Below are 23,535 nucleotides of genomic sequence, written 5' to 3' on the forward strand. Positions count from 1 at the left end.
AGAAAAAATGGATTACTTACTTTTAAGAACGATGTCCTTGTAAAGAATCTTTTTTGTTTTTTTTTCTGGGGTGGGGGGGGAGGTAATATAAGGTTCAACTTTACCAGGTAGGCGCATCAACCATCAGCTTTATTATGCAACTACTGACAAGAAACAGCTCATGATTGGTCAACAGCTAACCCTAACACCATATCAAATCAATATTCTAGCGCTGCAGGATGCCAGAGGATCGTGTGTATTCACCTTCAAGCAAGATCAAACCGATAAGCACACAACCTAAAACAGGATAAGGAAAACGGTGAACTTATAACTGGAAGAAACCGCATTACGAGACAAACCAACCTCCTGAAAGGTCAAATTTACGTACTTAAAACAAAATCCTCCCAAGGAATAGGCGTAGATTTCACCCAAAAATTCTTGGGGTATCTTTAACAGATACGGTAAGCAGGATATTAATGATCAATCGTTTCACCTTAAATATGTAGTGCAATAAAAACTGTTTCCTCCAAAACTTAATACACGCAAGAAAAGTTGTAACGTTTCTGTAGGAAAAGTTTTATTCTTTCTCAAATGAAATACCCAACTGAATTAATACAATCGGCAAGATTTATTTTGATTTATTATAAAAGAAATAGGAACGGAGATAAGAAAAATGAAAGATTATTTTCAGTATTGTAACATATTTGATTTGTAAAATGCAAGATCTCAGTTTTAAAAAAATAAGGATTTTAGGCTCGACGCACGGTTAAAAATCTTAATCGTTTCTATGACATCGGGTATAGAAGCTTCCAGAATAAGAAAAAGACAGCAAATGAAGAACGGAAATCTACAAACGGATCGAAAAAGAAAAATCCAGAAGAAAAAATAAATAAATTTTTTTCTAGAATGAATTTACAGAAAAGCGTAGAAGGTTCGGAAAATATAAATTAATACGCTTGAACAAACAAAAGGGTAGGTCGGCTACTGTTACTACAGGTCAAGCCGAAGGCCCGGAAGTATAAATACTGCCGTGGATCAGCGAACTTCAATTTCAGTTAAGTGCGCGATAAATACCGGTACAGAAGGCAATAAATGCGAGGATAATGTGCGACAGCATTCGAAATGAGCGTGCGATAACGATCGAGAGTACGAGCGAAGAGTGTGTCACTACAGTATTCCGTTTTGAGATAGTGTTCTCTACGGTTAAGTACCAGAAGCTATTCGTTTAAGTTCGTTGTGAACAAGAGACTAGGTGACATGATTCATTGATAGAAGCGTGAGTTAGTTTTCTTTTCTATATTTTAGAAAAAAACAATTGTTGCGTGAAGTTAATTATTGATTTTGTAGTTTTTTTTTTTTTTTTTTTTTTTTTTTGAGGTTTTTAGGGGCATCGACTACTTTGGTCATTAGCCCCATCCCACTTCAAAAAAAAATAAAAAAAGGGTTCAAAATTTCACATTTTCATGTGTCAAAAAAATGATCAAAATTTTACTTTTCTATAACTTCTGATCCAATAAAATTACTTTCTAGGCTTTCCTTTCGGCCAACCTTTTTTACGTTTCTCCATTCTTCTGACGGCCTCAACCTCTGATGACAGCGTATCTGAGGCCTCAGACATGGCATCGTCTTCCTCTATTTCGGATGCCAGTGACGTTCTTCGGCTGACGTCAGTTGATGAAACTTTCGCCGGCGCTGTTAGCATCTTTGCTAAAGAATCTAAATTAATGCGCGATGATGTCTCCGCGGCGGATGAGCCGGACTCTATCTCTACTGCAGTACTGGGTCCGGCTGAAATAGATGCTCTCACCGAAGCTGGTCTTTGCGCTTTGGGAGGCTCTATTGGTACAGGTTTTATTTCATCTGCGCCTGGTGCTTTTTCTATAATAACTTGCACCTCTGTTTCCGCAGATTCAGGTTTTCTTGTCACAATTTCTTTAGATTTGTGACTACACGACGGAGCGATCTCTTTCTCTTTGTCAGATAAATCAAGATTTTTAATTCTTACACAAGTTGGTGACTTTACAATCGCAGATTTAGCTGGTTTTTTAAACGGCGCTGGTGTGTCTCTCATGTCAACGGCGTCAGTCCGGGGATGAGCCTTCTCATCTTTACTTTGTTTTCTCTGATGAGTCGACTCAATCTTTGAATCAATGATTCTTTCAATCATCGTCGCAAGACTTGGTGCCATCGTGTTAAGCAACTGCTCCACATTAATTTTAGATGTGGAAGGGGCAGCCGCTGCTTCTGCATAAGAAGTCGATGGTCGTGGTGTACGCTTATTAACAATCTTCCTTGCTTCAGGATAGCTTACCTTCTGAAGCGTTTTAACTTCCTGAATTGCTGTTTCTAATTTATATGTAGGGCAGTTTCTTGAACGACAATTGTGATGCCCTTTACAGTTAACGCAGGTTGGAGGGTCTTTACATGGGTAACCCTCATGTGTTTTCTCTCCACATATACATATTTCCTGCGCTTCACATCTTGCTGCTGTGTCCGAATCGTTGACACTTAAAACATCTCATCGGCTGCGGGATGAAAGCTCGTACATCAAGCCGATGGATGCCAGCTCGTACCTTTTCAGGAAGATTCGGCCTATTAAATGTCAAAACATGCGAGGCCGAAGGAAGAATCTCACCATTTCTTCTCATAGTAAGTCTGCGACATTGAGTTACTCCCTGACTCGACATTTCTTGTACAATTTCTTCTTCTGTACAATTAAGAAGATTGCGACAAACAACAACTCCTCTGGATGAGTTCAGTGTGCTATGCGGTTGGACAGAAACCGCAAATTCACCGATCTTCTTCAACGCCAAAACTTTCTGGCTTTGCATGTCGTTGATGGTTTCGACATGCAATCCATTAAAAGTTTTACGAATATCCTTGACAGGACCACCACAATTTGTAACTTCTCTTGCGATAAGGAATGGACTAACTTTTTGAAAGTTTCCATTCTCCCTTGTAATAATTAAAAATCTTGGCTTTGGTGCGCTATAGCCAAATAGACTTTTCTTTAATTCTTTACTGATCCTATCAGCATCTTTCATTATCCTATCAGATTCTTTACTTTTTTTCCTCTTCGCTTGTGGCGAATCGGAGGTTTCTAAACGAGGGTGTTTACGTGCACCCTCTGCCACGTTTGAATGTTCAATGTTCATGAACAGTGGATCCCTTCTGTAGCAAGGCTAGCCGCCGGGGTACACCCCCACTCCAGGGCTACTAACCTTGGAGGTCCGATCCGGTACTCCGGTGGAACCGGCATATGTCCTGGCAGAGAGCGGATGCGCAGTCTCTGCACTGACTCCAGGCTCCTACTCACCGAAGCTTTCAGAGCTCCCATGCACCGACATACATGGGCACCATTGCTACATGCTTGCCATCGCAGGGGGCATGTGGACAACGGAAGGGTCTCCGTTACACCTGCAATAACATTGACCCTGGCCGCCACATCGCCAGCTCTAAGAGTGGTATGAATCCATTTCCAAAATCGTTTGTTATTCCATTTCCTGCAGGTAGCCACAACTCCAGTCCGTTTAGTGACCTGAAGTTGGAACCAGGTCAAACTTAACAAGGCATAACCGAGGAATTTACTCGGAACCCCGTTAGCCAGCTATATGTGATGTACAAAGGTACATGTAAAGAATACATTAATAAAAGAAATAATAAATAAAGAATAATAAAAAATAAATAAAATAAATAAATAAATAAAATAAATAAATAAATAATAATAAATAAAATAAATAAAGAATAAGAATAATAAATAAAGAATACATTAATAAAGGATTTTTTGAAATTTCGATTTTAAACGGTTAAAATGGAGAAACAATGAATTTTTTTTTGTTAATTTCTCGGTAACAAATAAAGATATCGACATGATTTTTGGCGTGTATAATCTTCATGTGAATATCTAAAAAAATTTCTAAATTTTTTTGAAATTCCATGTTAAAGGATTGAATTATTTTTGAAACCCGGCTATTTTTTATTATTTCAGTAACAAATGAAAATATCAATTTGATTTTTGGCGGGTGTAATATTCATATGAATATCTAAAAACCGATTTCTAGATATTTTGAAATTCAACCGTGAAAGGGGTGAAGAAAAAAGGTAAAAATATTTCGAAGAACAATTGCAAATTTTCCCAATTTCCGACTATACTAAACAAGATATTCACTCGTTTTGGGTTTCAAAATACTCTTTAATATTTATTAAATATTTTGAAAACCATTTTCGGATGTTTTAAATTTTAATATTTTAAGGGGTAAAAAAATATAAATTGTTTTTTATATTTTTGCCTGTTTATGCGACCGCTAATCGAATCAACAATGTTTATGAGATCTGGTATCATCCCCCTCCTGATCGCGACGGGGAACGTAAGTAACCATAAATCGCAGGGGAAGCCGCGACGGCGATGCTGTTTTTATACATAGTAATTTACTTTCGAGTAAGTAAATTGTATTTTTAAAAATGTTTACGCGGGCAATCTTTCAATATCCTTGTTGAACCGCGCTATCACGCGATAATATTGTTAAGAACGAATATTTGGTTATTTGTAAATTTATCGCGCCTTCGATAACAATAAGCCTATCGAAAAAAGGCGTGTATGATCACGACTGACTAACATAGGGACCAGAATCATTTTCCAGTTACACCCAAAGCAAAAGGTAACGTATCAGTACATCACTTGTATCTCGACCTTCTTTAAAAACAGACGATATCGATAAGGGTTGTCTCATCATCCTGTATCATATTACTTTTTATTATTGTTGTTTTAATCCGCAAAGTATATTATTCAGCACCCACAACTAAAAAAAAAAAATGCTATCCTACGCGGAATACATTGGGCAAAGTGACGCTAAATAGTAGTCTTGAAGCGTTGGGGGTGGAGTATAAGCCGCACGTACTTTAATCTATATCAGTATAAAATGTCTTAATATTTTAAAGTTTATCGATTAAATTAAAATTGAAACAATTTTAATTTAATCGATAAAAACGCTAAAAATACCTTATTTTCTCGTAGTCATATACCTTTTTATTTCTTCAGTTAGATTTAAAGATAAGAAATTTGAAGCGAAGAAAGAATCCTATAGCCTAAAACAACTAAAATAAAGCAACGAAATAATAAAAAAAAAAGAAAAGTAATTGATACGAAAAAAAAATTGAAAAGTTTACAAAACGTTTACAAAAAATAAAAGATATTGAAACGATTAGAAAATAACTAATTATAAAAACCGATTCCCTATTTACGAGTAATCCTAATAAGTTTTCGAGTTAAAAATCAAATCTATAATTGATTTTTTGAATTTAAAGACGAATTCATTATTATTATTATTAATCTAAACAAATTTTATTCTAAATTAAATAATTTGTAAAAGCAGACTACTCACCGGTCGGTTGTGTTGTTCTCCTCGGTGCATTACTGAAAGGAAAATAAGGCGAATCTGGACTGAATGTTTCACTACCGGCACTATAACTATTTGCATACGTGGCCTGAAACAAATCAAAAAAGAAAAAAAATGAAAAAATATCAGATTAATTTACAATAAAAAAATTTAATTTATTTACTTAGCAGGGAAAAACAAAGGGGAAAAAAGCAAGAAAAAAGTAAATTTAGCAGGGAAAAAATAATTTCTCTGAAGTAGCCAAAATCTTAAATCGTATATATAACCGGCTAACAGGAGATGAGGAAAAGGAGTTAAATCATCCCTTCAGCGTTCTAATGAGCGATCACGACACGATTCTAATCGCTTATTTACGGGTAGCGAATAGCAGAAGTGGTAAATGCAGATTTACAATCTTCCTTTTTGTTCGTTTACTTTTAGATATTATCGGATGAACCTCTACATTGCCGTCAGACAGAAAAATATTTTTTTAATACGTACTCTCTTCGGTTCTCCTCTAAAGAATGGACACAAACAAAACAACTGATCGCTTTTCTTCTTTTCTCTTAACCTTAGCGGCAGGAACTTCTAGAGTACCAGGAAAGTTTCTCTGGCGGAAAATTTTTTTTGCATCTCATTTTTAATGAAATTAAAAGTACTTAGCGCATATAAATTGAACGCAGTATTAGAAAATGAAAAAATAAACCTATAAACGTAGCGTTGACTACAACGCAGTAGAAACTGATTAAAAAATAAACGGATGGGCATAGAATAAAAAGGATTTAGATAATAAAAGATGCGGCAGAAATCCAATACACCCAATCCAGAAGGCTGTTTTTTTAAAAATATATTTCTGTTCTTAGAATCTTAGGTCCGTCTCAGTACCCCTTACATTATCCGAATAAACTAACAACGTTTGGGAGTTATTTCTCAGAGAAAATCCAGGATCTGCAAGTCAAGATTCAACTCGTTTCTAGAGGTTAGCAATCGATCATGCGTTTCGTAAAGTCTAAGATCGCTGAAGAAAACCAACATACAAGATCTCTTATCGGAATTTTTATGTCTTTATATGCGCTCCAGAATAAACCCCGCGTGTCCACATATTAAGCCCACGATCCGCTTCCCATTAAGGCAAGAAACGGGCCGAATATATATCTGTTCCTGTACGTAGGAATTTACCGAAGCTTTGATCAGGAAAGGCTTGTTTCTAATGCACCTCGTATGTACCTCCTTTGTTGTATTGTGATTCCAGTAAGAGATTTGTTGCTGATCTCACACCGTTCTAGTTTTTAAAAAAATGAGTATAAGACTTCTTTTTGAGAATTTTAAAAATCTCCCGTAAAATATCCAAACGTAAAAATAAGTTTTTGGTTTTAGAAACAAAAAACGAATAAGCATGATATTTTTCTGGTTTTCTTTAAAACGAGTATTTCCTCTTCATAATTTGTTGCGGTATAAGTTCACTTTGAGAATAATACGATTTTTTATAATTCGTATTTAAATTTAAACAAAAATATTTTTAAAAGCATAATGTAAATCGAGTTCAAGATGTAATTAATATTGACAAAAGACTTGATCGTTAGAGCGTGTAATATTAATTTACGACTATTAAAGATTGAAAATTAATTTTTACATTTTTGAATGAACGATAACTTTTTAACGAACGGCCTACGTTTAAATGCAAATGGAATCGAATCATTAATATCACGACCGCAAAGATATAATCCACTTCTGCGACGACAAGCCGCTAGTTTTAATACGTAAAATAAGAGAAGAAGCCGGTTGTTGTATAAGTAATTGGAAATTTCTCTTAAGGTTGTTTTATTTTTATTATTATTATTTTTTTAATACCGTTATTAAAGATATAAGAGAACAGTAACAAGCGATTTATTATAACTGAACTATATCATTATTAATACATAAAATTAAAATAACAAGCACTGTTATAATAAAGTGAACAACGTATTTATTATTAATAAAATAGATATTTCATCACCTAGATAAAATCTTACAATATTAAAATTAATAAATTATTCGTACAACTTATAATACATATTTCTTATGTGTCCGTGTATATATAAAAATTTCCGCGTTCATTCTAACTGATATTTCATTCATTTAAATAGAAAAAACCTGGATGCTTATTTTATAGTCTAGCAGATAATTTACAAAGAGGAAGACTGCGTAACGTCAAAGAAAAATGAAATAAAATGTCCTTTACACTATAATCTTTCCAATATATATATATTTTTTATATCGAGTAGGAATAGTTTCACGAAATTAATTCAAGGTATAATTTTATTAATTAAAATCTGTTGAATTTTTTTTGTTGTTTCACCCTCGACCGTAAAAATCTTCGAATCTTTCACTAATATAACTAATTTAAAATTCACAGAGGTCCGACGAGAATTAATAAATATAAATAAAGATCTATTCTACCGGCTTTCGAAATAACAAACATACAATCGCTATATAAATATCTAAACCGCTGAAACCTCTGACGGTAGTCGGGGGTTGGTTTTCGTGGTTTAGATATTAAGTCTAACCCACCGGGTTGGTCTACTGGTGAACGCGTCTTCGCAAATCAGCTGATTTCGAAGTCGACAGTTCAAATCCTAGTAAATGCAGTTACTTTTATACGGATTTGAATACTAGACCGTGTATACCGGTGTTCTTTGGTGGTTGGATTTCAATTAACCAACTAGGTTAATCGGTTTCAACAGGCTGTTTCAATCGAGTTCAATAGGTTGGTGATTGGTTTCAGTTAACTAGAAATGGTCGACCTGAGATTGTACAAGACTACACTTCACTTACACTCATACATGTCATTCTCATTCATCCTCTGAAGTAATACCTGACGGTGATTCCCGGAAGTTAAACAGGAAAAAAAAAAGATTTGTTAAGTTAAATATAATAAATATTAATTTACTTTTTTTTAATTGGTACAAGATAATACATTTAAAGATCAAAACATTATAAGATTATATTTTAAATTGGAAGCAAGATTTTTCAAACGGTTCGGAAATTTATTAAAAATGGCCACGGGAGCATAATAATGCCCTTTCTCGTAAGCCGAACTATTCTACTGAATTGCAAAAAACAGTTTCGTTGACTGGTTCGGTAAAAATGGATACTATTTTTTTTTAATAATAAGTGACCATTCCTTTTGGCAAAGATTGCTCATTCATAAGTATAAACGCAACGGTAAGTTATTTAATTTTTTATATACAGGTCTATAAGATTCAAAATAAAAGGCGCCAGATAATGACCTGACAGCCCGTTTTTATCTTAAAAACTCGTTCTGACTTTTTCAGGGAGTCCCAAAGATGATTACTTTATACGGGAATATATGAAGACATAATAAATATTTATTTACTAATGATGACAAGCTTAGCTTTTTATTAAGGTTCTTCGAAGTAAAACGTTACGGTTTGATTTTGTTACAAACTCTCCTAGAGAACTTATAAACAGTATTCGACGATAACAAGAATTTTCGTTTTGCGGGCAATAAAAATACTATCGTTATCATTAACTGAAATTTTATCCACGCGATCAGCAATGTTATGTCTAACTGAAAAGCATAAAGCAACGGTCTTATACATAGGTAAAGATAGAAGCTTTATGCTCCCTACTGGGATCCCAGAAGTATCCCTACCGGGATACTAAATCTACAAACGGTAACAGTCGCTTATATATTTTATATTCTACAAACACTATTTAAAAACGGTCGTTCTCTAAAGTTTGGTAAATTTTGTTTATTTTTAAACTAATTTTTATTATATTTTGTTTTATCTATATTTCGGATTATTCTTTTATACGGGGCGTGATAAAAAATTATCCGACTTGACTCATAAAAACAAACATCTTAATCTTTTTAGTTCACTGACTTCAAAGTAAGCTTCCTTCTGATGTAAACTTCATCCCAGCAATGTTTCCATTGTCGGAAGCATGTTCAAAGTAATTTTTATCGAGCACCGTAAGTCCTCTTGACGCATCATTCTTTTGATCTCTTTTTTTACTTCAAATATCTTTCCTTTATCTGAATTTTGAGCTTAGGAAAGAGCCACAAATCGCAGGTAGCCATGTCCTACGAGTAAGAAGCTGAAGTAGTTTGATTTCTGTGTTTTGCAAAGAATCTCTGGATAAAGTTGTAATGCACGGGTTGGAGCGTTGACGTAATGAATTTTCACAACATGTAAGTCATGCGGACAGTCTTTTTTGATTATCAAGGCACGGTTCATCCAGGAGTTTGCTTCTCAAGGAACTGTCAGACTATTTTAGTCGGCTAAGCGATGTTATTCGTCGTAAGACACCTTTGGGAAAACGGGGATCGGAAAACGGTTCCAATAATATAAACATCGCTAGGATATGTGTGTTACATCAGAAGGGGCCGCTTTGAAGAAGACAAGTCACTGAACTGAATAGGTAAAGTATTTTTGATTTTACGAGCCAAGGTCCAGATACTTTTTGATCACACCTCTTATATAACATATCCTTTGCGTCTAATAATGGTTGTTAAACGATCGTTTACTTTTAGATTTAAATAAAACTTTTGAAAACGGTTTTGAAGCGTATCCTTGTTTTCCATTCTACAGATTATAAAGATAAATTTAAAACCTAAAAAACGTTAAAAAAAACTTATATACTTCCAGGGCCAGCCGTAGCGTTTTTGCCGCTGAAGGGAAATCCAAAAAATGCTGCCCCCAAAATTAAAAAATAACAGAATTATAAAAGAACCATGTTAACCAGGAAAACGACATACAATTGAATTAAGAAAATAATAATAATACAGATTTTCGGAAAAGTTTTTAATTTAAAATCATACTTTTCACTTTTAACGGGCTAACGAAAACGAGCCTATATACTAAAACTAGTACCTACTATTTTCAGAGATAATTTAAATATACTTTTAAAACAATAAACAAAACTAATACAACAATATTATTGTACTAATAAATAGTATATAATATTGTTTTTTAGATTCAAATGATCGAAATATATTTTTGTGGGTTGTGTTTATTTTTTTGCGCTCTAATTGCGGCGGTTCTGCCGCTCCTAAATATTGCCGTTGTAGGCAGTTGTCTACCTTGCCTACCGCCTAGGGTCGGCCCGGTATACTTCTCAAGGTAACGGAATGCAAGATAATATTTTGTATGGTGATGTTTTCCAAAAATCTGAAGATGTATTTTGGGCGGTAATGTTAATTTATCATTTGTTTTTCTATTCATATTATCCTTTCTCACCAATCGTCCTTTTCATTTTCCCTGATCCCTTCTTTGTAGATGGGATTCATTTATATATATATATATATATATATATGTGTGTGTGTGTGTGTGTGTGTGTGTGTGTGTGTGTGTGCGTGTGTGTGTGTAAGAGGCTAATATTGTAACGTTTACAAAAGTGATATAAAAATCTTGGATTTAATTCAGAAAAGGTTTAAGTAATAAATTACAACTAAAACATATAAATTTTGCCGATTCAGCCTCTGTTGATCTATTAAGGAAATAACGATTTCAACGAAACTTACACATTAAAAAAAAAATACAGGTCAATTTCCAAACATATTAATACTAAATATATACAGAGTGTTTCTAAAATGGTTGCCTGGCTATATTTTTCGGATTCTATTTGTAAAACTCAACAAAAGATAACCTCAGAAAAAATGGCAATTTCTCCTTCATTCTCTCCCTGTCCACGATTTTGTTATTTTTATAAAAAAATTTTTTATCTCAAGTTCGGATAAAGGAATCGCATTAATATTTGGTAAGCGTCTTGGTAATAAGGTTTAAAAATTACCAAAAAAATCAGGACCTTCGCAAATTACAAAATGGCAGCCTTGTTTATTTTTCAATCCGTTATATCTCCAGAAATATTATTTTATCAAAATGTATGTTTTTGCTAAAATATTAAGTGTTATTTTGAACAAAATGACATTTAATTTTTTTAAATCTGTTGTTAATAAATAGCCGAGGTATGGCACAACAGTTGATGTAATTTTGTGTCTGTTTTCATGTCCTCTATTTTACGTTCAATTCGATTAAATATCGTTTTTATTTATTGTTAAGTCTAGTAATGTAAATTAGTATCAAATTAAGTAATAATTTTCACACAATAAAATTTATTATTAAATAATAATAAAACGATCGATATTAATTTTTCACTTTTGAATACTTTTACACAGCGATTATTACTGCTGATCATGTTAACGATGTAAAAATGCAATGCACATTATTTAAAAATAAAACCATATGATTTTAAAGTAATTTAAGATCAATTTAATTTAAGTGTTTGTTTCACATTTCAGTGTCATTGGTTTATTTTTTAAGTTTTGTCGTTTTCTCATCATGGAATTTGAATATTCCTTTGCGGAAATGTGTGACAGCATTTAATGTGTGGTTTAGCCAACAGCAACAAGGCAGAAGCAAAAAGACTGTATGAAACAGGTTTCCTAATAGACGTGTGCCATATGAAAAAAGTTTGAAAGACTTCACATACGGCTTAGGGAAACAGGTTCATTTACACCATGGAATCAAGACCAAAGAGCACTAGGACTAATGAATTATAAGAAAGTGTTCTAAATCGTGTGGAAGAATCCCCTGATAAAGGTACACGTTCTCTGGCAATACAAGAAGGTGTGGCGGATTTTAATTGGTAACTGTTTTTACTTTTATCACTTGAAGCGCGTACAGGGGCTGATTGCCGACGAGTTTCTACATAAATTGACTTTCTGTAATCGGTTTCGAAAAACATTAACTGAAGATTCTTTATTTTCGTCAAGGATTCTGTTCGCAGATGAAGCTTATTTCAACAGGAATGGTGTTCAAAATTATCACAAACACCATAATTACAGCGACGAGAATCCTCATGATACCTTCTAAAGTAGCCATCAACAAAGATTTTACCTCAACATATGGACAAGTATTTTTAATGACTACTTTTTGAGTCCCGTCATTCTGCCAATTTGTTTAAATGGAGAAAATTATCTTGCTAATTTGACCGAAAATCTTCCACATTTTGTTGGAAGATGGTACCTTTACAAATAAGAGGAAATATGTGGTTTCACCACAATGGAGCTCCAATACATTTCAGTCGGTTGGTATCAGATTTCCTGCATGAAACTTTCCATGAAAAAAGAATAGGCCACGGAGGGCCATGCCCTGGCCTGCCCGATCACCTGACTTAAACCCCCTTAACTTCTACCTATGGAGCCATTTGAGACGTATTGTTTATACAACTCCAATACTCAACATTGACGATCTTCAACAAAGGATCCAAAATAGATTTCAAGAAATTAGGAATACTACAGAATTTTAGAACGGTTAACACATCTCTAAGAAAAAGGCTGGAAACTTGCGTAATTTTTAATGGTGGACACTTTGAACATCTCTTATAACCTTTAACAATTGTTAATTATTTAAATAAAAAAACAAAAACACCTATCGTTCTAGAAAAATTAACGTAAGATTATCAGAGGTGTTTTTTTTTTGTTTTTTTTAATTATTAGGTCTATTACTGTGAGAAAATTATTACGTAATTTGGTACTAATTTGCAGTTCTAAAATTAACAATAAATAAAAACAATTAATATTTAATCGAATTGAATGTAAAGTGGAGGACATGAAAACACACACAAAATTACATCAATTTTCTGCCATAACTAGGCTATTTGTAAACAGATTTAAAAAAATAAAATGTCATTTTATTCAAAATGAAAGGCTTAATATTCTCGAAAAAACATACATTTTGATAAAACTAATATTTATGGAAATATAACGGATTGAAAAATAAACATGGCCGCCATTTTGTAATTTGGGAAGACATTTAAGTCCTGATCTTTTGTTAATTTTAAAACTTTATTACCAAGACGCTTACCAAATATTAATGTGATTCCTCTATTCCAACTTGAGATATACATTTTTATATAAAAATAATAAAATGGCGGATAGGAGGAGAACGAAGGAGAAATTGCCACTTTTCCTAAGGATATTTTTTTGCTTACTTTTACAAGTAGAATCCGAAAAATATAGTCAGCCCACCATTTTAGAAACATTCTGTGTGTATATGCGTATATATATATATATATATATATATATGTATGTATGTATGTATAAAATTCTAAACAATCTAAAATATTTTCAACACCGTCTTTGTTCAAACGTAACTATATTACGAACGTGATCCCCAGTTTTGAGATCAACAAAATTATACCTAGGTTTAACTCCGTGAAACCATGCCTTTTTGATATCGGATGAAATAAATATGTATTATTGTTAGCATATGATAGAGGGATACATCGAAAACACCCTGTCGTGAACGGTTTCCCTATTATTCTGTCAACTCCCCTTACAAGGTTATGCTATACAGGCAAACATTTGTTGCTATTGAATTTTCATAAGTGCTTCTCTACAAATTTATTTCTTTTTCTTGTGTTTATACATTTAAAACGATTCTTGAATGTAAATCTTATTATTTATTCCTGTATGTTTATTGTATTTTACGTAAGCTAATACAGAGTATAATTGTTTATTATATAATGTATTGTATTTATCCATTAGTTCTGCTTAATGATACATATATTTTAAAATATAAAAACGCGAGACTAACGATATGCAACTGAAGATGATTTACGCGAACGGTTCTGTGCAGAATATTTTTATGTCGGTCAAACTGTATTTCAGTTCCTGCCGGCGTGCATGGCGCGAGTGATAACGTCTCGGCCTTTCATCCGGAAGTCCCGGGTTCGCATCCCGGTCAGGCATGGTATTTATTACACACGCTACAAATCATTCATCTCATCCTCTGAAGCAATACCTAACGGTGGTCCCGGAGGTATTATCAAAATCGCATTACGAGATATCCGATTTTGATAAAATCTAATAAAAATGGATTTTGATATAGAATCGGATTAAACTGCGATTATATTTGGTTTAGATTTTACTATAATTTAGAATAAGAGGTATAACCAGGGCTAAGCCAGTTATAAAACTAATATTAAAAAAATAAATATGATATTGTATTTGACGACGGGGCATAAATTAGATATTTATGGAAAAAAAATGAATGCAAAATGTTGCTTCACGTGGTCCTCAATTGGCGAATTCAAAAACAAATTTTTCTTATTTTTAAGAAAAATTTACCTTCTTTTTTGAAAGATACAGAAACGCTTATAGTAAAATAATTATATCTATATATACTAAATGTATTTAAAATCTTTTTAGAAAAGTGTACACAAGATCACTATAGACAGAAATAGTACGAGTGATACCTTTAAATGAATTATTTTGCTTTATTCGTTCTGTATAGCAAATACGATAAACGATTGAGTAATTTTTAATCACAGTCCGCTAAAGAATGAAATCCCATAATTGTATTTCAATTAGAACTTTATGTTTCTATAACAGGTAACATTGTCGCTCCAAACAACAAGCACATAGTGTAAAAAAAAATCAGGCCACATTATATAGTTCTTCATTCTTAGCATAACGGTGAACTTTATATCTAACTTAATTTCCAGAGAAGGGTATATTACTTAATAACGGTGGCGCCAGTTATTACCGTCTCAGTCGTGCGTATTACCTTCCTCTGAAATATTATTTACTTTAAAACTTGTACTTTTTAATCGAACATCTGTTCGTGTGATAAGATATTCTACTCATGATATAAAATATTCTCATATAAAATACACGCCTCAACGTTTACAAATCATAACAATTTATTATCGAAATATGGAATTGGGTACATCTATGTATCGCAATATTTATTTATGGTGTGCATAGTCGGCCAAACAAAATCACAATTCACTGTGTTTGATTAAAAACTTCGAAAAGAATTTTCTCTATTTGATGTTGAAACACTAATTCACAAAATAAATGAAGACTGAAGAGATTATTGCCGCTGTAAGAGCAAGTGTTCGTAAAAGTCGAAATTTATCGATTTCACATCGTTCATAAGAATCGGGCCTTTCTTCAACAACAACATGGCAAATTTTGCGTCATGATCTTGTTCGACACCCATATAAGATTCAACTAACTTAAGAATTAAATCCACGGGACCATTCTTTACGTAGACAGTTTGATGATTGGGCTCTAGAGCATCTCGAAATGGATCCAAAGTTTCATAAAAAATATCAAATTTTCATATGAGACTAATTTTTTAGTTGGTGGCTTTGTAAACCGGCAAAACTGCCATATTTGGGATGATTCCAATCCAGAAATGATTCAACAGAGATCGTTACAAGCTAAAAAAAAATCACTCTTTGGTGTGGGTTATGAGCTAGTGACATCATTAGCTATTTTTTTTTTCGAAAATGACCAAGGTTACCGTAAATAGTGAAAGCAATCGAGCTAGGATTCGTGTTTTTTTGTTTGCAAATTTGGAAAATCTTCATGCGAATGAGATGTGGTTTCAACAGGTCGGCGTCACATACCACACAGTTGCTGGAAAAATTCTATTACTGCGTCAAAAGTTTGGTATTCGATAATTTCACGAAACGGTAATGTCAATCGACCACCAAGATCGTGTGATTTGACTCCCTTAAGAATTTTTGCTCTGGGGTTATGTTAAGTCACAAGTCTACAGCAACAAACCACTAAAAATTGATGACTTGAAAGCAAATATTTGACGCGTTATTAGTGGAATTCAATCCGATTTGTGCGAGAGAGTCACGCAAAACTTTGTTGATAGATTTGGGTATGTCAAGCAAAGCCGTGGAAGCCATATTAATGATAATGTTTTTCCAACTAATTTAATGATATAAGTTTCAAAATAAAAAATAAAAATTGCTTGATATTACTATTATAATTTAATTTTTTACGCTGAAAATGAAACGCCTTTCACAAAAACTTTTTCTGGTAAAGTCTGACTAAAAAAAAATCTTTGTAACGCATCAGTTTGATATCTTTCATCGCTATATACCATTTTTCCTGAAAGTGGGCAATAACGCCCCCTTGTGGGTGGTGGAGGCCTTCAAGGGGGCGGCAGAAGGCCCACAGAAAATTGAAGGCGTTCAATAAGGCGATCTGGAAGGCGATGGCTGATTAAAAGAAAGGGAAAAATGATGTTTTCCTGATATTTCAAACTAAAATTAAATACCTACTACACTGCTGCAAAAGATTAAAGGGACACATATTTTATGATAAAAAATGATTATTTCAAACTAATTTAACTATGCAACCAAGAGGCTTAGAGAGACGAATAAAAAAAATTAAAGCTTGAATGCTCTACTTTTTGACAGTATACTTCAGATTTAAAAAATAATCTAATTTAAAAAAAAAAACAGTGAGAAATTGCGTTCATTTAAAACTTAAGTTTTAACTCAGAAATAGAATATGCCACGTTTAAAAACAATAATTGCAATTGCTGTTTTTAAGAGCGCATCTTAAAAACAGCAATTGAAATTATTATTTATAACGGATGGTAAGTTTAAAAATTTTGGGAGGCGCTAGAAAATGTTTGATTCTCAATGTGCGGGGTGGGCGAGAAACTTTGAGAATCAATGCTACAGACAATGAAAAAACAGTAATCATTATTTAAACTGCACTTAAACCGATATATCTTGATGAAAAAATGCGACGGCACAGATATTTCTGCAACTTTAAAATAGGAATTACTTATTAATAATTTTGATATGTACCCTGTAAACAGAAAATTAAATGATCATTTTTTTAATGTTCTTTTTATCGTATCATAGAGGTTTACTTATTTACCCATCTATTGAAGTAAGTTTATTACAACCAACCTGCATCTATGTTTTTGGTCCTACATACCGGCAAAGAGTATGGTATTCGATAATTTCACGAAACGGTAACGTCAACATGATGATATTATAATGTTGACATGGTAATGACAACATGTCCATATGATGATGCTGAAGATAATTATTTAACAATAGAAATGCGAATCTAGTTATAGATCTTCCATTTTTTTAAATGTTTCTTTTGAGTTTCTCTTTAAAATTTAAAGAAACGTTAAAATTACAAAATTAATTTAATTTCACTACAACCAGCATGAAGGTGCTCGTTATAATTATCTAATAATAATTAATTACAAATTTAAAAAGGTAAAAATATGAAGGTAAAGGAAAACTAAATGAAAATCTAATTAACAAAGTTTATTGATTTTTATTAGAAAATACATCATCCATTTAACCCTCTAACTTTCAGAAGCAACAGGTTGTTATTGCAGATGCAAGATTCATTTACGTTTCACGATTTAAAAGTAATTTTTTTAATACAAGCATGAGTTTCCATAATATTTTTACGACGATTAAAAATTGATAGAAAAACAATCTGAAAACCAGTTTCTCAACAAAAAAAAAATTATTACAATGAAGAATATATATATATATAAAACGTAAAAATGATAAAATATGTTTACTTCATCTAAAGCATTGCATTGTTATTCCTCACATCGTTATTAAAAATTGTATTCGAAATGGTCTTATGAAAAATTTTAAACCAAAGATCAAATGGTCGATAAACACAATTTATCGTTAACGAAGAGGTAACATGTAGATGATAACCAAGACACTTTTTTTAGACTTACTTTTAAAGTATACAAAATTTGTTTTTGTTATTAAAACTTAAGTTCTGTTTCACCAAAAACAATCTTTCGTAAAACTTTTTTTAACGAAATTAGGTTATTTGTAAATTTGAAAAATTATATCAGCCTTTTATTGCCGTTAGATATTAATCTAAAAAAAGAAGTTTAGTATGTTCATCGTTACAAAGAAAACGATATTTTTACAAATAATACTGTCATATGCATGATACATCCGTGAAATATTTTTAGTATTTTTCAATTTAAAGCTGTACAAAGACCGATTGCTATTTTAGAAATATTAATTGAAGGCAATACAATATGATTTCTTAAAACAAAAAGTGTCGGTCAAAAAGAATTCCGATCAGAATTGTACGCATACTTTTTTTTCTCTGTTGGCCTCCGGAACCACGTTAAGGCTAAATTCAGAGGATGAATGGGAGTGATATGTATGAATAAAATGAAGTGTACTATTGTACAGTCTCAGGTCGACTGTTCCTGATATGTCTGGTTAATTGAAACCTAACCACCAAAGAACACCGGTATCCACGATCTAGTATTCAAATCCGTATAAAAGTAACTGCCTTTACTGCGATTTGAACCTTAGAACTCTCGACTTCGAAATCAGTTTTGCAATGACGAGTTCACCACTATACCAACCCGGTGGGTCTGTACGCATACTTACCTGTATTCAATAACACGCTTAGTGCTCTTCGTAAAATAACCATAAAAGACTACGAAGCTATAACACTGATTCTATTACAGTCAAATCAAACATATTTTTCTTTCTTGCTATTATTCATCTATAATTCCACAATCGTTGTGATATTTTTGAACTTTAAATTCGGACTCAGATAAACATTCTTTTTCAACAAATTTTTATTTCAAGAATTCATTGTTTATTGATTTACATTCATTGTTACGATATTACAAAATTTTTCTCGAAAAATGTGGGCTAGCTTTCTTTCTTTCTCAACCTTTACTAAATATTTTAGTGCATTTTTTGTTATGAATCGTATCATAGGAAAAATTCTACGAGCGGATAAAACCGTTCAGTGAACGAAGATAATGTATGGAAATTACTCTCCTGCTCCGCGATCGGGAGTGGTTTTACTCCTGAAAACTTATAGAAAAATTTATGAAATTTTCCAAGCCGATACAGGAGAAAAGTTAGAACTGGTGTCGGGAATGTTGAGGAAATACTAAGCTAGAAATTTTTACCCGGTTTTTTGTTTATGGTAAACTAAAAATGTGCAAGATCTCTTTCTAAGAGAGCCTCTTTATAAGAGAACACACGGAAAAAATAAACAGAAAAGGAACAATTTTTAGCTCTATGGAAACCTGTGATAGGTCCTGATTTCACCGATGAACGGAATTTCTTCTGTTCAATCTTCTACTGCAATTCAAACGGTGTTTCTTATATTGACTTCATTGCCATTTAAGAAAATAAACATCATCGCTTAATATTCGACTCTGTGTAAAAAAAAGTGAAGCCAGCGATCCTCTCCAGGCAAAGAATAAAGCCAAATCATGATTATCTGGTTTCGTTCCTTCTAGGATATTCCTCATTTTATAATATTATTTCAACAACGGCAATTCAAACGGGATATTTTACTAATCCATCGAACACTCCTGACAAAGCTCGATCCATATATCGAGACCAAAAATAATTTTTTTGGAAGTAAAAACCTAAAACTGACAATGTCATTTGAAAACTGCAACCAGGTGGTTTGATAAATCGAAATTTCTTTTGAAAACGGAATAAAAAATTTTCAAAACTACTGGAAAAGTAGTCCTTTCATAATTGTCCGTTCTGAATGAAGTTTCATTTCGGATGATCTCAAAGATTATAATGCAAGACTCTGCGATAACTATATTGTATGAAATCTCTACACGCGCTTAATTTTAGATTTAACCGTAAAGCAAATAATGAATATCTGAGTGAAAAACAACCGTTAGCTGCTTTCATTAACTTGCCAAGTTTTTGTCAATGTAAAAACAACGAAAAATTTATCGATTCGACAGGATTTTAGCCCGACTAAATTAACAGCTTTAAAAATCTGAAAAATAAATTCGTGCTGCTTCTTTTTCTACCATATAAAAGAGAAATTTCAAGTCAAATGCGGTAAATATTTAAAAGATTCTTATTCTGCGTCATTTTTAAACTTTTTATTTAACTACGAAACCCTTAATTGCACGATTCTTCACACATTTCGAGTTTTTATTATATCGACATAATTCATAATACTTATGAGGTAAAACAATAATTCATATTATAACAAAATTATTTAGCTTTTAAACCGGTGCAGACCGATGTGAGAGACTCGGTAAAATTGAAATAAAGATTACTAACCGATAAAGTTAATTAGGAATTGAAGGGGTATTTTCATCACAGTAATAATAATAATAATAATAATTCAAAGCGCACAGTATCACTAAGTAATCCAGTCGTCAGAATAGCTTAGAATGTTCGCTCGGATGGCTTTCCTAGCATTACTTCTTGATTTTGCTTTCCTTCTTCATTTGTTTCTCAACTTAAAAGATGAAACTTCTCGGCTCTTCTCAGTTTTGATTAAACTTCTTCAAGCATCCTCGGTCGTTGTGTTTGTATTTTATCACTTTTATTATTTGTTTCCACCTCTTCTCCCATCGCTAAACCTCTCTCTTACTATTCCTACACACCCAACCCCCCGTTCAAGGCAACCCTTATAAGCTATTTGTACTGCTCATCACTTTTAATGAAGACTTTTAAAGATTATATTTTAAAATGCTCATAAAGAAAATGATAGATACATTTTCCACAGCGTGTTCGGTTAAATCATGCTTTCTTGTTTATCCTTTGTAAAAAAACAGCCGTGTATATATATATATATATATATATATATATATATATATGTAGCTATACAAACAAAATCGGAATTTTATTACAGTTAAGTTTGTTATTAGCTTATTAGCTTAGCATTTTAAAGGATTAATTTGATAATTCATAAATTATTATCATAAATATTTGTTAATCCGATTTGTCAAGATTTCCTCTATATGCTCATTTCTAAAATAATATATATATATTTCTAAAGTAAGACAGACTGACCTTCCCGTGACTAGTTAAATAGAGTGAATGAAATATGGAAATTTACAGTATATGAAAAACACCATGTCTTTGGAGATTTAAGCACGAAACCCCCGATTGAATAGCCGGAGTTCATTCTGTCACAGAAATATACTACCATTCCTGAAAAGCTACCACTCTTGACAGACAGGTTATCATTCCACCACGGAGATCGGCATTATTTATTCAGTTACACCTTATCTGTATATAAATTCCACCTCCCTAAAGCCGGAGATGAACATCCATTTGGCTTCCTCAAATCCTCAACATCATCAATTTATCACCTCCTTGATCACCATCTATTATTTCTTCTACAATCCACCTAAATTTATTCAATTTAACTTCAATTTTCTGTTAGCAAAGTAGGCTTATTTATTTGTTAGTGGTAAAATTAATTAATTTGATATAAATATTAATACTAGCCGGTCAGGGTTCGCTTCGCTCGTCCGACCATCTAGCCAGGGGTCCTCTCTCCGGACTGCCGACGCTTTCGTTATCCTGATGGCTGTGAGAAACTTTCGCATTTATATGCTCGTTCCATCTCCACGCACTGACCTCTTTTATCATTTGTTTCTTGTTCTCGTGAAACCCGGCTACGCTTAGCGACAGTTGATGATCGTCCTAGATTCAATTTCTTCTTACAGGGCATAATGAAAAAGACTGAAAAAACTATACGGAAGGAAGAAGAAAAATGAATAATGAAAGGGGACGTTAAGTACTAAAAAATAAAAGAGAAGAAGAAACGACGAAACCCATATTATTAACCCATATTTTAACAAGAACGGACGATTTCAGACCTAATGCTTTGGGTCAGTAACACTGTATCTCAACAAAACCTAATAAAAAACACATTTTTAATCATAACTTCAATACCAGGGAACCAATTTTTATTTTATTTATACCAAATTACTTGTTATTCAAAGGACCTTCCAATAAGTTGTCACAAGCTACATTGTCTCATTTAAAAAAAAATAAGTTTTCAACCTTTGAAAATTTAGAAAACATTTAAGTTCGAAATTTTGTGTTGACAATTTAAAAAATAATTTCTACAGTTTTAATCCACAGGTGATTATTTAAAATGGTTTAAGAAGTAATACACTTAACTTTGTAGTTATTTTTTTTGGATTGAAATTTAAAAAAAGTACTACCCCGAATGGGTTTTCGCACCTACTGAGCGAAGTGGTGGGCGGATTTTAATTTTCTTTTCACCACAATTCTATACTTTTTTCGAGTTGTCAATTAATGTAATTAAATGTTACCATCGCCATTTAAGATTTTTGAGTTGTGGTAGATGTAGCGGAGAGGGTGGGTTCCACCCTTTGAAAATAATTCTAAAAAGGTTCCCCTCCGAGAATGGTATACATGCCTGCAAACAGAAATACGATGGGACTGACAGCTGTTGAATAATAAATGTGGTAAATTTTCAAATGATCACCAGGTATGTATATACATATGCCTAAAAGCGCTATTGTAGCAATCCCTAGTTCAGCATACGAGTATTTTAAAAACCTACCCGGCTAGATAGGAGAATGAACTCCTTTTTGATATTTCAAGAAACTTTCCCAGGAAAGTTAATAACTTTACTGTTTGCTTAATTTTCAGTATTATTATATTTTACTAATATATTTTCTTAAATGAAAATTAAACAAATATATATATATATATATATATATATATATATATATATATATATATATATATATATATATATATATATATATATATATATATATAAATTGAAATATTTAAACATATCAGTAACTTTAAAATTTATGAAGAAAAGACCTTTCTCCTCCCAGTAAAAATTTAATAAAACTGATTATCTACTGCTAGTGTTACATTTTTTTTTTTTTTGTGAAGATTCGAACAAATGGTTTGGTCGTTAATTTAAAAGTAATAATTACTTTACTGAGCACATACAAGCTGAAAGTTTGCCTCTCGATCTATTTTCTCACATAATTTGAATAAAATTTATACTTTTAATGATTGAAGGTAGGTTATTTTTTTTTCTAACAGTATATTTCAATTCAACTTATTAATTTCCCCTTCCCATAAGCTTGTTACCAGGCTACAGTTAATTTTATTACTATTATTTATTCCTTACTCCGGTTCTCAATACGAAATAAATTTTAGGCTAGTATCGATACGGAAAAAGTCGTAATAAAAAAGTTTTTAATTAAAATTAGACATATTAGTGTATTTTTGGTTGCATTTGAGAATAAATTTTAAACACTTTATTTAGCAGAAACTCAGGAACTCAGAAGTGAACAAAACCTAAAGATGGAGGCTGTTATTTTCACTTTTTAAAATAATTTTTTCTTAAGATTTTTACAAAAAGCGGAGATTTTTCCGATAAATAGTATTCGAATGTTTTTATATTAAAAAATAATAATAACAAAAAATTTAAATCAAGTAAAAATGCTTATTATTAATAACCTTTTTAAAAACCATTTTCTCACACCTCGGACCACAAAAATTCATACTTAATTCTTTAACTACACCGTATGCGGAAAAAGTGATATCACATCAAAATCAG

At 32.3% G+C, this 23,535-nt stretch overlaps 1 protein-coding gene across 1 annotated transcript in view; it reads right to left on the reverse strand.

Moving 5' to 3' along the window:
- The window catches only part of da (transcription factor daughterless), a 526,412-nt gene that overhangs the window by 413,520 nt on the left and 89,357 nt on the right, over positions 1-23,535 (reverse strand). The window contains exon 3 of the mRNA XM_075363694.1: positions 5,361-5,463. Coding sequence (XP_075219809.1) covers positions 5,361-5,463 — 103 coding nt within the window. The remainder of the gene's footprint in view (positions 1-5,360; positions 5,464-23,535) is intronic.

This window comes from Lycorma delicatula, chromosome 4 (assembly GCF_047948215.1).
Source record: "Lycorma delicatula isolate Av1 chromosome 4, ASM4794821v1, whole genome shotgun sequence".
NCBI lineage: Eukaryota > Metazoa > Arthropoda > Insecta > Hemiptera > Fulgoridae > Lycorma > Lycorma delicatula.